Here is a 16,998-nt window from a genome sequence, read left to right on the forward strand (position 1 = left end):
AAATTAAGACAACTTCTTTGTAGCATTTGGTTTTTATATTTGGCGATTAAAAAAAGTGACAAAGACTCAAATAATGAAAATAACGAAAATTAGAATAATTTTTTGATATTAGATATAACCATCCGGCAGATATACAACAGTTTAAACTGATTCTAAGCTAGAGTTTTCAACATTATATCAAGAATCCCATCGACTTTTCCTCTTCTTTTTCACTCCTTGATCCCCACCATCTCCTTTGCTCCAAGTTACAGTAGAAGATGTGTCACTGCTCTGTACAAAGTTTGATTTATATTGGTTCCTGAAGTAATCCTTCATCGAAGATGCTCGACCTCCCATTACCCCAGACGAGGCAGCCCGAAATGCTTTCGCTGTGTTTGAGTTATTAGTTGATGGACTAAAAATAGTTTGGGGAAATTTCAAATTAATTTTAAGTCCATTTCAAACCCTAAATTTTACTGAAAACAAGTTAACGGATCCCTTTACCTTCCTAGTCCAGGCCTATCTCTTGTTGCGAAACTTTTTACTTGTTTTCCTCTTCCATGTTTATATCTCGACTTTTTAAACTTAGAATTTTGCATCGCAAGTTGCATCAAAGACTCCGGAACTCTTTGGTTCGCAACTTCCATGTTTCTAACTAGGTCCCCACAAAATTGGGAATCTTTTGAAGTAACAAGAGTGTAGGCTGTCCCCTTTTGCCCAGCTCGACCAGTCCTGTATCAAATTGGTTTAGTGAGTGTTTAAGTGAAAGTAAATAAAACAAAAGTGTGTTCGATTTGGTAATTCAAGAAAATTTTAAAGTCTGTTAAAACTTTGCCAAAAGTAAACCAATATATGGCATTTAAGAGCAACCAAAAAACAGTTCTACTAAAAACATGTTTTTGTTCTTTATTTTTACATTCTACTTAAAATAACTCAATAGTAAGAGAAAGTCAAACTACCTTCCTATTCTGTGTGTGTGGGTGTCAATATCGCGGGCCACGTCAAAGTTAACAACATTCCTGATTGAAGGAATATCCAATCCACGAGCAGCAACATCAGTGGCAACTAAAGTTGCGACCTTTATTTAAAACCAAATATTGAAGTCATCAGTTTATCAAAATATTCTAGCGTATATTTACGCGTTTAATATATTTAACTTGATCATATAAAAAAATTGTTAAAAAGTGTATAAGTAGGTTAATAAAGTAAACTGTGACTGTTTTTATTTAGTGTACAAAATTTTAAGTAGACCAGACAAAACATTTCTGAGTTAAGTTAAAGTTGTGTGAACTATTTTAACTCACCTGTTTTTTCTTGAAGTTTGTGATCACATCATTCCTAATATACTGGTTCATGTCTCCATGTATTAAAGCAATATCATAACCTTCATTCTTAAGGTTGGTGGCCAACTCTTCGGCATTTATCTTAACATAAATAATAAATTTATAAGTCTTATATGAAAATAATTGATCATCATTGTATACAGCATAACATAACAAGCATAAGAAATAAATCTAGCACGCAGTGAAATAAAAAAAAAGTAATTTCTAATAAATAATATTTATTTTTATCTCAGTAGTTTTATGATGAAATTTTTAAATAACTTTTTACTTTCTTGGTGACAAAGACGAGTAAACTTCCTTCACTTGTGAATGGAATAATTCTCGACGTCAACCATTTCCATTTTAACTCAGCATTTCCAAAAACCTCAACTATCTAAATAATAAAACTTGGATATTGAAATTAAACACTTGAATTTTAGAATTAGAAAAAAAAAGGCCCAAAAATCTATCACAAATTTTAATACAATTTATCCTATACTAGCCTAACAAATAAAAAACTCATAATTAGGATATATATATTAAAGCTCATGTTGAAGTACTTAAAAACAATTTAGTTTACCTGTGTCACGTCAGTATTAGCTTCACCCACATCTCCTTGAATTATTTTCACTGGATCGGTCAAAACATCTCTAGCCAACCTCTCTATTCTCTTCCTGAAGGTGGCACTAAAGAGCAAGGTTTGACGGTCTGGTCTAACATGGTTTGCTATCGATCTTACCTGTCAATCATGAGTATATTAGTTGTGGTAACAAGTTTAAGAAAAATGTTTTATTAGTTTTTGATACATTACTTTCTTAAAATAAGTTAGTAAAGATTAAACAATAGCAAAGTAGCATTTTGAGCTAGCATTCAATGCAGTTTTTTTTTTCTTTATATTTCATCTAAATAAAGAAAGTAAACGTTATATAATGGGATATATATATATATGTATGTCTGATTTATAGGCCTACAAAATAACTAATACTGCCAATTGTAGTAAATAAATGCACGCAAATAATAGTTGCAATTTCTGACCATATTACTATAATTAAAACGTTGATTTCAGGGTAGGCTATTAACTTATATTTACCTGATATTCAAATTGTGGTAACATGTTTAATAAAAATGTTTTATTAGTTTTACATACATTAGTTTTTTACTTAGTTAGTAAGGTTTAAACAATGGAAAAAGAACGTCTTAAGCTAGCATTTAATGCAGTTTTTATTTTACTTATATTCCCCCCCAACAGAGAAAGTAATATATTTCCTAATCTATATATAATGGAGTTGGTGGACAATATATATATATATATATTGTCCGATTTATAGGTCTACAAAATAACTAATACTGCCAATTGTAATAAATGAATGCAAGCAAACAATAGTTGTAAGTTCTGACTATATTACTATAATTAAAATGTTAATTTCAGGGTAGGCTATTAACTTATATTTACCTGATATTCAAACCCCATCTCAAACATGCGATCAGCTTCATCAAATACTAGGAAAGTAACTCTCAATAAATTAGTGTTTCCCTTTTTGACATGGTCTATAAGGCGACCTGGTGTTGCAACAATAATCTAAAAAACAATTAAAAATACTGAGGTTTACAGTTAAAAGGTGGGAATAGTAACTATAACAAAAATTATCTAAAAAATGTGACAGAATCTATTTTCAACTTAATTCGGAATCATTTAAATAGGCTTGTGCAGTAAGGCCTTAATTTTTTTTAAAATAGAACTTTTTTAACAAATGTTACCTCACATCCTTCTGTTAAACCTTTTTGTTGCTCATACATATTCCCACCACCAAAACAACAAACACTTCGAAGTCCATAAACTTTTCCAAACTTTCTACATTCTGTGTGAATTTGTTGGCACAACTCTCTGGTAGGAGCTACAATTAAACCTGGACACAAAACAAAATAAATATTATCTATAATGAAACTTAGTGGATGATATATACATATACATCCTAAATATAGGCTTGCAAAATAAATAAAAACTGCCTTTTGTGGTGCATGGGTGAAATATTGGGGACAAATTTTTTTTTTGTATATATCTTTATCCTCGTTGTGGAAAAGTCGAATGCGTGACTTAAACATAGAGTAACATCAGTTATTCTGACCCAGTCTCGAGTTACCTGTGGCAGTTTGGGATATTATAGATTATAATTGCCCGATAATTATACTGCTGATTAGGTGTTGGCTCAGCAGGTATTTATACCGTTTATAGCGCTTTACTCAAGGGGCGCCACAGCATGAGGGCAGTGGGGATTGAACCCACGACTGGTCCATATATTAGTTGAGAGTTGCTACTATATTAAAACAATTAAAATCCGGATTGTAGGACAGGGTACCAACTAGTAAAACTTGGAAAAAAATCAATACAATAAAAAAGACCAATAAAACCATTATATATTTGCTATAGATATTGATTATTTTACAACTTTTCTAACCAACATATTCTAATACTAAAACATTTAAATTAGCAAACCTATTGGTCCATCTCCCTTCTTAAGTTCAGGTTGGTCCATGATGTGAACTAACATGGGCCAGATGAAAGCTGCAGTCTTCCCCGACCCAGTTTTAGCGATCCCAATCACATCTCGACCACTTAAACCACAAGGAACTCCCTGTGCTTGTATGGGGGTGGGTGAAGTGTATTCCATTTTTCTTTAAAGTTCAATTTTGTTGGAAATAATGTAAAAATAAAAAAGTATGATTAAATTTTTTTTTTTTTCGTATCACCTTAAGGTGATAGTTTTTATATATTTTATTGGGTAGGGATGTGATATTGTGACGTGTATAAGCTATTTGTAAACGGCGAGCTCAGGGGCGAATAGTGTAGCAATGGTGTGACTTAAACCCGAAACCTTTCGGCTCGTAATCCTCTGCCATGACCGCTTAACCACACTACCGGACTAAGTATGACCAATTCAAAGGCAAAACTGCCACTTGTGGTGCACAGGTAAATTATCGCCAGCAAATATTAGTTGAGATTTGCAACATTTTTACAACAATTAAAATGCTGACTGTAAGGTGAGCTATAAACTAATTAAAAAAATAAAACAAAACTTATGTTTTTCGTTGTTGCTATTTAAAGTTTTTAAAAACAACTTTTTACCTTATAGAGGAAAGCAGCTTCTGATCAAAACCAAAATGTGCAAAACTCGAAACAGGTTTAGGAGGATAAAAACCCGACACCCTGACCCCTAACTTCATTCTTAACAAATTTAAATCAAAATTGGTCAAGTTTTTAATATCATCATGCTCAATATAAAAGTTCTTCTCAAAAGGTTTGTATTTAATCTCAGAGTGATAGATAACAGGTAGGGGGTCGATTAATTTCTTGTTTTCAGGTTTAACTGGGATTGGATTCCCATCTTGGTCATATTCCACTTCATCTTCTTCATCTAGGAACATTTTACCTAAAACAAAATAGATCTAAATTATGAACACTTATCGATAGCCACCTTATAGGCAGGAATTTTAATTGTTCAAATATAATTGCAAGTGTAAACTATATTTGTCCGCAATATTTTGTTATTCATCACATACACCAGTTTTAGTTTTTGTTTTAAAGACTTATAAATTAAACATCAATGTATAAATCGTCCACTTAGCTCCAATATATATCAATTTTAAAATATTTGTGCATTGCATTTTAGATACTGGTAACAAAAAATGTTTTTTAAATTGTCAAAGTTTATTTATTAATGGTTCTTTGAAACATAACTTTCTACATGATTTTTGTTTGTTTAACTGAAGCCACATACCTGCATCGGGATTTTCTTTAACAAATTTAAAATACAATTCTTCACTGTCCAAATCCTCAAGATCATCCCTGATTCCTTTGTCCTCCTTCTTCTCCTTGGGAGGTTCCTTGCTTTGTTTTGATACCTGGATTGGTTCAGAATAAGTTGAAAACAGAAATTAGTACTATCTTAGAATCTAAACTTTATAAAAGGGCATCATCATTATAAATATTCACAAAAGTCTTTAAAAAATTTTAAACATAAACCCCCAAAAAATAACTAACCCAAAACCAAACATATTATTTTTACAAACATAAAATTTATAAAAAAAGGGAATGAAATAATTTTGGGCAACCTTGAAAATATTTAAAAGTTGTTTTACCTCGTTATTTATTTCGGCCATGAAAGCATCGAGTGGATCCTCTTCCTCCTCTTCTTGTTTAGAGGCTTGCATTTTCTGGAGGAAAAAATGTCATTTTATATTTTATAACATTTTGTTATTGGCAAAAAATTAGCCTTGTCTAAATATTTTTATCTTATATATATATATTTATTTCTAATGTCGGAAGGTCGACTTCACAACCTTAACATAGAGTGACAACAGTTACCCCAACCCAGTCTCAAGTTGCCTTTGGCAGTTTAGGATATTATAAAACATAATTGCTCAACAATTAAGACGCTGATTAAGTTTTGGCTCAACAGAAGTTCATACCGTTTATAGCTCTTTACTCAAGGGCACTACAGCATGAGATCAGTGGGGATTAAACCCAGGACAACATGTAGTTAAGCCAAATGTTCTGCCCATTACACCATGCTGCTTGTAACCTTAATGAATTATATATTTATGGACTAGAATATTGTTTAAAACGGTTTTAACCAACTTGTTTTTCATCTTCCGATAAAAATGGGCAAGCAGCAATAATGTCATCTTCATTAGCTTTATCTTCGGTGTCATCATTGAAATAATCCTCGTCGTTTTCCTGTTAAATATTTTAAAATTAGATGCCACATATACTAGTGTTTGTAATTGGATTTTGAACTAAGAGGTTCTGTGTTTGACAACTTTTGTTGACATAATAAATATACCCAACATTATGATAACAAACTAATATTACCAAAATTTTAAACAACTGTACTATAAAAAAATAAATTATTGATAATGTTAACTATAAAATATAAATTAAATGTTAAACCTACATCTATTTTTCTTTTCGTCGTTTTTTTGCCCCCATAAAAACCTCCAGGTGGTACAAAAGATTGTCGAATATATCCTTAAATTAATAAAACTTTGATGTTAATATACAGTAGGTATTTTAATTCATCCAATTCAATATATCAATATTAGTTCCTCAAATTTTATTTTATTTTTAGATTTTGGTCATTTGTTAATCATACTTTTACTTTTGTGTTGCTAAAGATTTGTCAAAATATACAAAAACACAACACTAAGCTTACCTTGGGCATTTAAGTTAGATTCTTGATTCCCTTGTTGGTTATTGTAATTCATATTTATGTATTTGTTGATGTCCCAACTGTAAACATGTGCATACAAAAACAATAAATTTTTTAGAAAATATTACAACCGCGAGATGGCAGTGTATGGTGTATAAAACTTTATTATTTATCCCCAATTTTAAAATCTATACTTATATTTTACTACTAATTCTACAATCTACAGCATTTTATTTTTTATTTAAATAGAATAAGTGCTAAAAACTAAAAGTTATAAGGGTTGTAAGTTAAAGTTATTTTATTTAAATCATTTCGATATTAAGGGCACTTTTTTTGGTAGTTTATGATTAACTGAAATACAAATAAAGTAAAATCATAAAATCTAGAAAAATGCAGCTTTAGATTAGAGACGCTTAAAATCAGTTTTACTTTGTGTTTAATTCCGCAGGCCCAAAGTTAAAAAATTTAGCTGCATTTTTAAATTAAAATAACACAACCTTTATTATTTGTACAGTGCTACGGTAGCGTTGAAAACCTCTTTGAAATTAGGCAAGTGGTTTAGGCAAGTGCTTGGCAAACGAGAAGTAACTCTCATAAAACGAGCGTTTTGTAAATAAAACAAAGGCAATAAGGGTAGTGACAATCATCTAGTTTGTGTAGTTAGCAATAGTTCATACTATGTAGCATTTAATTTTTAGAATAGTTGTATTATTAATTTTAAGTGCATTTTAAAGGCAAGGTGCCATATATTTATTAGAGTTATGAGCGCATTTATAGCTTGAACTTAACGTGTATTTTTGTATCTGTTATACCTAACAACGCAGTGGTAATAAAACAAATACAAATGTGTAACTTTTGCTACGCTCTGGTATCACTTTACATCGTGTTTTGATTTGTAACCGACGCTTTTGTTTAACCTAAGCTTTTGTCTTAATAAATGAAACTTTTTTCAATAAGGGAAGAAAATTTAAGTTAGTATAAAGTTCTATTGTAGTAAGTTAGTTTTAGGTTTGGAAAAAATAAATTAAAAAGAAATCATATAAAAAAGCCTAGTTTTGTCGTTTAGATATTTTGTTACGTCATAGTCTTTTAACAATGACGCTAAAGTAAGTAAAAAAATGTTATAAAAATTGGAATCATAAATTTTAAACGAAGAAAAAATGGCCGCTCGACATAGATTAGCTGTCCTTCCTGGCTTAGCTGAATCGAGGTCTAACACAGCATCAGTTCATGAGTTAGACACTGGGTTAGCTACATTAGATGGTCAAAGTAATAGAAGACAACTAGTACCACTTTCCCCTCCAACTAAGTTAAATTTAAGAGATCATAATCTGTGGAATGGATCGAATACATTAAGGTAAAAATATGAATTCAAAATAGATTTTGGAATATCAATTTATTTATAATTAAGCTTATTGGTACGTGGATGTGTATCAAATACATATTAACGCTTCCTGAACAATGTGCTACGTAACATACATTATTAATAACTTTATAGTTAATATAATTTTTAACGAATTGTCAATAAAAACATTATTTTAGGTCGAGGGATAGTGAAGATAGTCTGGGAAGCCATTTTCAAGCCTTTGTCTCTCGAATAAATGTTCTTGAAGAATCAAATAAAGCTATTCTTGAGGAGGTGATATGAATACAATGTTGTTTTTATTTTTAATTAAATATTTAAATCTAACTTACCACAACGATATTTTTATTGAGTTTTTATATGCACAAGTATATTGTATTTAAATTTGTATAACAAACGGCAGCGGTGTGTAGGGGTTAGAACACTTAGGTTCACTACGTAAAGTCCTGTGATCGATCTCCACTGCTGTCATGTTGTAGTGCTCTTTTAAGTAAAGCATATTATCGGTATAAACCATGAACTTCTGCTGAGTCAACACTTAATTAGCAGCTTAGTTATGGTGGATTTATATTCAATAATATCCCAAACTGTCAAGGTCAACTCGAGACTAAATTAGGGTAACTAACGTTACTCTATGTTAAGCTTCCAACATCGAAAAAAAAATTATTAAAATAAAAGTATAAAAAAAAAATATTAAATTTTTTTTTTTTTTTGTATATATCTTAATCCCCGATGTGGGAAAGTCGAATGCGCGACTTAAACATAGAGTAACATCAGTTACTCCGACCCAGTCTCGAGTTGCCTGTGGCAGTTTGGAATATTATAGAGACTATAATTGCCCGGTAATTATGCTGCTGATTAAGTGCTGGGTCAGCAGGAGGTTATGCCGTTTATAGCACTTTACTCAAGGGCGCTACAGCATGAGATCAGTGGGGATTAAACCCACGACCTCATGTGTGGTGTAGCAAGAGTTTCTACCACTACACCACGCTGCCGCAAGTTAACTGTTATTGAAAGTACGTCGTTTACAATTTTTTCATTATTATAAAAATATTATGCTTAAGTAAAATCTTAAACAACATTTAATGCGCATTGTTTTGTTAGGTCTACCGACTGCAAAGAAACCTTCGTTCAACAGAACAAGACAAAAAAGAAATCGTGAAAGAAGAAAAACGAGTAAAACGAGATTTGATGGAAACGATTCGATCCAGTAATGACGTCATAGGACAACTGACGATTCGATTACGTAACGTCGAGCAAAAACTCCACAAGGAAAGAGAGAATACCGAGAAATTGACGTCACATTCTAAAAAACTAGAGCAGGTATGCATAGTTATATTACTAGAGCTATAAACTACTAAGACTTTAAAAAGGATTTATATTTTTTTTGTTTTCGTTGTGCAAGGGTCGACTTGACGACCTAAACATTAAAGTAACATCAGTTACCCCCACCCAGTCTCGAGTTGCCTTTGGCAGTTTGGGATATTATATAGATTATATTTGTCCGATAATTATGCTGCTGAATAAGGGCTGGCTCAGCAGTGGTATATAGCCTTTATAGCACCTTACTCAAGGGCGCTACAGCATGAGATTACTGAAGTCTGAAATCAAACCATGGGCCTCATGTAGTGTAGGAAGTGTTTTGACCACTACACCACAAGTTAAAATTAACATTTTTTATAACTTCACATAAAAAAATATTTTGGTAATATTTTGAAAATCACTTTTTTACAAAAATGCTTACACCAATTTTATAGGCCTTGTACAACACCCAAAAAGAAAATGATGAACAACGTGATATGAACGTAAACCATGTCTCAAACTTGAAGCAAAAGTTAGACGACTTGGTCAGACAGAAAGGAGTCAGCGATCGAACTTCTGAAAATATTGTCGACGAATTTCATCAGATGAAAAGCAAAATTGAAATTCAGGTATGCTGTATAATTGGTTATTTTAAACATCAAATAATTTCAAACTTGTATATTTTTTATGTTTATATTGCTTTTAACAAATCTTTAAATACGCATAGCTTTTCTTATAAGGACCATATATAATTAGGAGTACACAACTTAAAATTGTTTTGATTTAAAAGACCATACACTTAAAATAAAGATATTAATTGGTAATATTTGGTATAAAATATTAAATGTACTATATACTATTAGGAATTTATACCTTAAAGTTTTCTTCCTTATAAGGGCTATACGACTGATAGTAATGTTATAAACCTTTACTTGTTATAATATATAAGAAATTTTAAATATTATTTCAATATTTTTAGGGTATGGAATTTACCCATTCTTTAAACGAAACTAAACAACGTTTCAAACGATTAGACGATGAAATTAAACAAGGTTTCCAACAAGCAAGGATGCAAAAAGATACGAATAATATTGCTGAACAAAACAACTTACAACTAAGGTTCATAAACTTTATTTTACCAAAAAACAAAATCAGTTTTTTAAGAGAGACAAAAAATTACACACCCTTATTTAAATGTAAAACAAAAAAAACTTGATAAATAAAACTTGGATAACTAATTCCTGATGTGTAAAAAAGTCTGCTTTATTTAAATATACTAACGATTAATAGTATATTAGTTTAAAACAAATTTAAGTTTAACAATAAATGCATGTTTTAATACAAGCTTTAGTTTAAAGAGTTTATGTACTTGTTTATTTAACAAATATCGATAAACAAAATATATTTTACAGACATTTGTTAGAAGCTCGAATGAATGAAACCCGGGATTCGATCGTAGAAATAAGAGATAGAATGTCGCAAAATGAAAATGGAAACAGAACTGAGAACAAACAAGTAAATAACATCTAACATTTGTTATAATTTTATCAAAATTGACTATGATATAAAATGTTAGTATACTGAAAACCGAAATCTTAACATTCTTTTTTACCATTTGTTTAATGAAAAATATGCAGATTTTTGTTTTCGATTTTGCTATAAAAAAGTTTGAATTACTTTTATAATAACTTAATCAATTTTTTTAAATATTTTTTCTATGTGAGAAGACTGGCTTTACTGCCTAAACAAAGAGTAGCTTCAGTTACTCCGACCCAGTCTCAAGTTGCCTTTGACAGTTTGGGATATTATTAATTACAATTGCCCAATAATTAAGCTGCTGATAAATTGCTGGCTAAGCAGGAGTTTATGCTGTTTATAGCACCTTACTTAAGGATTTATTTATATTTCTAGCTGCTGATGAAAATAACGGAGTTGAAATCAAATGTTAACGATCTCTCGCATAAAAGACAAGAAGAAATTCAATCAATTGAAAAAACACGGAAGGAGCATGACCACACAGAAGAAAGTGAAAGAATGAAATTACAAAATAAAATACAAGTAAATAAATAACTTTTTATTTAAAAAAGGTAATATAAAAATATTTTATTTTTTGTAATTCCATAAAAAAATTTAGAAAAGGCTTATTTTGAAATAAATACTATTTTTATAACAATTTCTTTTTTTTTAGGCGTTTTTTACTTTTTGATTTTTTTACTTATACTTTTTAAAATTTTTAAGATTGCAGTTGAAGAAATGAGTGATAAACTCCTCCAGAAAGAAGTCCGGCTTCGAGATGAGGCTCTTCGGAAGTTTATTGAATTGGAGAAGATGTTGCAGAAGGAGGAAAACTCAAGAGTTAAGTTTGAGAACCAACTTAGAGAGGAAACAGATAATAGGTAACCTTCTTACTTATCCTCTTGAGGGAAAAACTTTTTTATATTTTTATTGAGTAAAGGTGTGATATAAGGACATGTTTGAGCTATCTGTATGCACTGGGCTTAAGGGCAAATAGTGTGGCATTGGTGCTACTCGAACCCGAAACCTTTACCTGTGTTTAAGCTATCTGCTAACACCAGGTTCAAGGGTGAATAGTGTGCCATTGTTGCGACTCGAACCGCAAATCTTTTGGCTCGTAGTCCAACGCCATGACCGGTATACTACACTACCTGAATAATTAATAAAACTTTGTGACTAAAAATTGTTTATATCTATATACAATTGAGCTTAATAGACGATATAATGTATGTCAAATTTATAGGACTACAAAATAAAAAACTGCAGTTTATTGTGCGCGAGTAAATTATTCGAGCAAAGAAAAAGAGTTGTAAACCATATTACAAATTAAAATCTTGACCGTAAGTTTTTCTAATGTAAAACTAAAAAAATTTCATCTCATTTTTTAGGTGGAACTTACAACAGAAAGTTTACTTGGAAGAAATTCAAGTTATGAAAGAAATGCGAAGAACAGAACGTCAAAAACATTTAACTAATTATAAAAGAATTGACGAAGTTTTAACCACAATTCAGAGCAAACAACAGCAGGACAGGTTAGTTAAACACTAGTTGATTTCATACAGTATTTATCATTTGTAACTTTGTTATTATTCTCATTTGTAGAAGAGCGATAGAAAAAGTGATAATGGCTGAAATCACGAAACGCGAGGAACAAACTAACCGTACACGGTCGATGATAGATGGCGCACAGGAGCAGTTAAGAGTTGCTTTATCATCGATGCAACAATCTATTAGTGGGGTTCAATTTCAAATGAGAAAGGAAAAAGATCAACTAACTAATGACGTAAATATTTAATTTACTTAGTTATGGAACAAAATAACTTTTTAGGCGGAACGAAAAACGCATAAAATATATTAGCCGGCAGCATGGTGTAGTGATCAGAGCATTTGTCTTTACTACATGCGGTCCTGGGTTCGATCCCCAATGCTCTTACACTGTAACGCCCATAAGTAAGGCGCTATAAATGGTATAAACTCCTGCTGAGCCAGCACTTAATCAGCAGCATAATTATTAGGCAATTATAGTCTATAATATTCCAAACAATCAAAAACAACTTGAAACTGGGTCGAGGTAACTGTTGTTACTCTATGTTTGGGTCGTGAAGTAGACCTTTCCATATCGAGGATAAATAAATGTAAAAAAATACACTAGTACTATAAACAGTATTGTAATATTTTCTGTTTTTTTTATGACAACTTTTAGTTTGCGAATCGACTGGGTGAAGAAGAACATAAATTAACTCGTGCAGTGGGAGATTTTGACGCTCGTTTAACTTCTATTTCTATGAGAATCACTCAACAAGTAAGTCGGTTTTACTTAATCTTAAGCAAAAAAACTTACTAGTTTTAAGTATACCAATAATTTTCAATATCGTATCTTTAATTTCAAGTATGAAAAACATAATGTATATTCAATATCGTATCTTTAAGTAATTTTACTATTAACTAATAATCATTAACTAATAAGACCAATAAACATTATCGTAAAATTTATATGTAACATTGCTTTGAATATAAAAAACACATTGTATATTCAATACTGTACATTTCTAAATTACAATTTTTAAGTGGGTTTACTTATATTTAAACTTAAATTTGTTAAAGGATGATACATTGGAGACAAAGTTTACAAGTTTCAAAGATGAACTCCAGAAGAAACAAACAGAGAATCTTAAAAGTGTCGCAGATTGGAAGGAAAGTTTAAACACAAATATTTTGTCAATGCAGGAATCTATACAAGGTAAACGAATATATATAATGTTTAGGAAAATTTAAGTAAAAGTAATAAAATGTGCTTTAAAATTACTGATTAAAACTGTCAAAGTAACATGAAATATTTTTATAACAAATACAATTAAATAATTATATAATTCACACAAAAATTTGAGCAGTACCACTGCGATAGATTGAATCTTTTCAAATCTGACGTTCTTTTGGTATGTTATAAATCATTAAATTGATTTTGTCATTTTTCCGTCGCATTGTTGTAATATTAATTGTAAATCGTATTTATTATTTACTTTTATCAATGCGCGAAAAAAAAAAAAAAAATTTAAGAATAACTGATCATAACTTTCATAGTAACATAAACATTTTTGATATTCGTTAAAACTAAATTTACTTGTTCAATAATTTTAGTAAGTTAAAATTGAATTTATTTTATCCTGTTTAAAGCATAAGCTTGGTATTCTAACCAACCGTTAATAAAACACATATATTTCTTTTAATAGAAATCCCACAAGCTATTAAAGAAACACAAGAACGATTGAATCTTTTCAAATCTGACGTTGAAACAAAATTTAACTTAGAAAAAGAATCAAACTTAAGTGAAGCAGATCAAATGAAAAAACAAAACAAGGTTTTAACTGAACGTGTTGAGCAACTTGAACAAGATGCTTTGAAGGAGAATCTTAAAGTTGAATCTTTGGAGCGGGATTTGATATCAGCACAAGGAACCGCTGCACAAGTACGTAAAAAATAAAAGTTTTGCTAATAAAACTGGTATTTGCATATTTAGTGTTGGAAAACTGTCATTTTTTAAGTGGTGTAGTGGTCAGAACACTTGGCTTTACTACATAAGGTTCTTGGTTTGATCCCCACTAATCTCATGCTGCAGAGCCCTTTAGCAAGGCGCTATAAACAATATAAACTTCTGCTGGTCCATTACTTAACTAGCAGCTTAATTATCGGGCAATTACGATCTATAACAACACAAACTGCCAAAGACAATCCGAGACTGACTGGGGTAACGGTTGTTACTCTATGTTTAGGTCGTTAATTTGACATAGGCCTATTGAAAATAGCTATTCGACGGACATTTCAAATATAAATAACGTAACCTTTGTAACTTCCAAGACAATAAAATATTTAAGATAGTTAAATATAATGTTTTAGTAATATTAAAATATAAATTTAGTCAAATTACTTGGCTTTATTACATGATGTCCTGGGTTTGATTTCTACTAGTTTTATGTTGTAGGGACCTTAATTAAGGCACTATAAACTCCTGCTAAGCCAACACTTAATCAGCAACTTAACTATCGGGCAATTGTAATATAGAAGACAACTCGAGGCTGGGTCGGAGTAACTGATGTTACTTTATATGTTGCTCCTAAGAACGACATATTAAAAAGATATTATGGGACAAACATTTTTACTATAAATAACATAACCGATTGCATCTCCTAAGACACTACATCGTCCAGATATATATATATAATGTACTTGTAGTATTAAAATATAAACGTTTTTTCTCAGATGGAACGTTTAGTTAACGATGCCAGATCCAACATGAACGTCCGAATAAATTCAGAAACCAAAATGCGGATAGAGGAAAATAGTTCGATCAAAAAAGATTTGGCGAAATTGGTTGTTGACGTTGAACCAGTGTTGTGGCAGCACAACAAAAACTTTCGAAATTTTGTGAAAGTAAACACTTCTACTTTAAACAAGTGGGGGCTATACCAATGCGCTAGGTAAGTGGATTTTCTGTATTGCACTTTAATTGTATAAATAAATTGCTTTTTAATTTTCAAGATACTATTTAAATATGTAGTATTATTTTAATATATGTTTTATTTTGTTTGTTTTAATTATTATTTAATTGTTGTTTTTTTTTAACCTATTGAAGTATTTTTTTGTTTAAAAAAATTTAAGGAATTTGTTTTAAAACAAATAGGAGTTTTATTTATTTTGTAGGCTTATAAATAAGACATATATATATATATATGTATCTTCCACTAAGCCCCATTATATATAGATTTTATTAAGTATTTTTAAATGGGATACTATTTGTATTATTTTATCATTTTATATTTAACAAGATGGTACGATATTAAAATGCGCTGGCTTCGTCCTCTTCAAAAAACCAAACTCCCCAAAATTAAACCAACAGAACCACCATTGGTTTGTCGTCAATCAACCCAGGAAAGCTTAAGATCGGAGATGACCATTGGGTCACGTGATGCTGGTATTACGTCATCGAATGTCGACCTTCAGAATGTTCCGGATAATATATCGGTAAAAGTTTTCATCCTTGTGTCAATTTTAGTACGAAATACAATCAATTGAGTGAAGCAGGCAGCGTGTAAGAACACTTGCTACACTACACATGAGGTCATGGATTCAATCCCCACTACTCTCATGCTGTAGCGCTCTTTAGTAAGGCGCTATAAATGGTACGCACTCCTGCTAAGCCAGCACTTAATCAGCAGTATAATTATGGGGCAATTATAATCTGTATAATATCCTAAACTGCAACAGGCAACTCGAGACTGGGTTGGAGTAACTGATGTTACCCTATGTTAAGGTCGCACATTTAACCTTCCCACATCAAGGAAAAATATATATGCAAAAAAATCTAACTTTGTTATTAACTTAATGCTTTTCATTAAAGGATAATGGTAGAGATGGTGTTTCAAGTGTTTCACTCCAAAACCTAAGTGATCATCCTGATGACGTCAGCGCTCGTGGTAGCAACGACGACTTAAATTATAACGACGTCCGCGGTAGTGACATCACTAATATTGACGCGAGCGACGATGACGCCACAAACAGGGAAGGCGAAGGAAGACCAGCTTGGTTTAACGAAGAAAGACCAGGAGAAGAAAATTTAAATGGTTCGGAAATTAATTTTAATTACAATAAATTAATTAATTAACTTAATTATAAATAATAAATTTGTTGTGTTTTAGATTCACAACCAAATTCTAGACGGAATAGTTCCCGTGAAAGTTCAACTTCCAAAACTAACCCTGACAACACCCCAGCAGATAAAACACAAACATCTTAAAAAAATTATATTCTTACAATTTTTATTAAAAATGTTTAATTTTAAAAGCTGTTTTTTTGTTATGTTTTTTTATAGTGATTATGCACAGTTTAGAAATTGTAGATTTTTTTATGTTTTTTATAAAAGTTTTTATTACTAACTTAAAGTTTTTGTAATTTAAAATTTCTATTTTTTTGTACATAGTAATACAAATAAATATTTTTATTGTTTACATTTCTTTGAAAAAGCGAATTTATTTGGTGTTTGTTAATTTTGCAAACAGGTTTTCAAGATGATAAAATGATGTCGCTGGTGAGTTGGCATTCAAAGTTTAATGCTTTACGACATACGAAATATAAAGATGTAAGGTAACTAAGTGACTGGCAGCGTGGTGTAGTAGGAGGTCGTGAGTTCAATCCCCACTGCTTCATGCTGTAGTGCACTTGAGTAAGGAGCTATAAACGGTACAAACTCTTGCTGAGCCAATACTTAACCAGCAGCATAATTACTGGGCAATTTTAACCTATAATATCCCAAACT

General features: G+C 30.9%; 2 protein-coding genes across 2 annotated transcripts; one reads left to right on the forward strand and one right to left on the reverse strand.

Annotated features, from left to right (window-relative positions):
• Nucleotides 1-25: 25 nt before the first annotated feature.
• Nucleotides 26-6,606, reverse strand: LOC145753973 (ATP-dependent RNA helicase DDX42-like). The gene is made up of 15 exons (XM_082570539.1): nucleotides 6,512-6,606; nucleotides 6,254-6,327; nucleotides 5,938-6,036; nucleotides 5,439-5,513; nucleotides 5,078-5,201; nucleotides 4,426-4,729; nucleotides 3,796-3,974; nucleotides 3,060-3,208; nucleotides 2,755-2,880; nucleotides 1,882-2,040; nucleotides 1,591-1,695; nucleotides 1,284-1,403; nucleotides 939-1,057; nucleotides 484-711; nucleotides 26-394 (listed from the first exon to the last, which is right to left on the reverse strand). Exons 1-15 carry the CDS (start codon nucleotides 6,561-6,563, stop codon nucleotides 178-180), a joined length of 2,130 nt encoding a protein of 709 aa, XP_082426665.1. The 5' UTR covers nucleotides 6,564-6,606; the 3' UTR covers nucleotides 26-177.
• Nucleotides 6,607-7,588: 982 nt separating this feature from the next.
• Nucleotides 7,589-16,561, forward strand: LOC145752756 (coiled-coil domain-containing protein 154-like). Its single transcript, XM_082569089.1, has 17 exons — nucleotides 7,589-7,865; nucleotides 8,051-8,147; nucleotides 8,976-9,194; nucleotides 9,629-9,802; nucleotides 10,153-10,292; nucleotides 10,586-10,688; nucleotides 11,085-11,231; nucleotides 11,412-11,569; nucleotides 12,077-12,220; nucleotides 12,291-12,471; nucleotides 12,892-12,990; nucleotides 13,293-13,428; nucleotides 13,919-14,154; nucleotides 14,946-15,163; nucleotides 15,512-15,707; nucleotides 16,084-16,306; nucleotides 16,382-16,561. Exons 1-17 carry the CDS (start codon nucleotides 7,669-7,671, stop codon nucleotides 16,477-16,479), a joined length of 2,766 nt encoding a protein of 921 aa, XP_082425215.1. The 5' UTR covers nucleotides 7,589-7,668; the 3' UTR covers nucleotides 16,480-16,561.
• Nucleotides 16,562-16,998: the final 437 nt, after the last annotated feature.

This window comes from Corella eumyota, chromosome 5 (genome assembly GCF_963082875.1).
Source record: "Corella eumyota chromosome 5, kaCorEumy4.1, whole genome shotgun sequence".
Lineage (NCBI taxonomy): Eukaryota > Metazoa > Chordata > Ascidiacea > Phlebobranchia > Corellidae > Corella > Corella eumyota.

Bases quoted from the DNA above. Each gene is read 5' to 3' on its own strand.
- LOC145753973 (XM_082570539.1), bottom strand. From the start codon at position 6,563: ATGAATTACAATAACCAACAAGGGAATCAAGAATCTAACTTAAATGCC. The intron at 1,404-1,590 runs GTAAAAAGTTAT...ATTTATGTTAAG, and splicing joins TCGTCTTTGTCACCAAGAAA to ATAAATGCCGAAGAGTTGGC. The intron at 712-938 runs GTAGTTTGACTT...AATTTGATACAG, and splicing joins CACACACACAGAATAGGAAG to GACTGGTCGAGCTGGGCAAA.
- LOC145752756 (XM_082569089.1), top strand. From the start codon at position 7,669: ATGGCCGCTCGACATAGATTAGCTGTCCTTCCTGGCTTAGCTGAATCG. The intron at 10,293-10,585 runs GTTCATAAACTT...TATATTTTACAG, and splicing joins CAAAACAACTTACAACTAAG to ACATTTGTTAGAAGCTCGAA. The intron at 10,689-11,084 runs GTAAATAACATC...TTATATTTCTAG, and splicing joins ACAGAACTGAGAACAAACAA to CTGCTGATGAAAATAACGGA.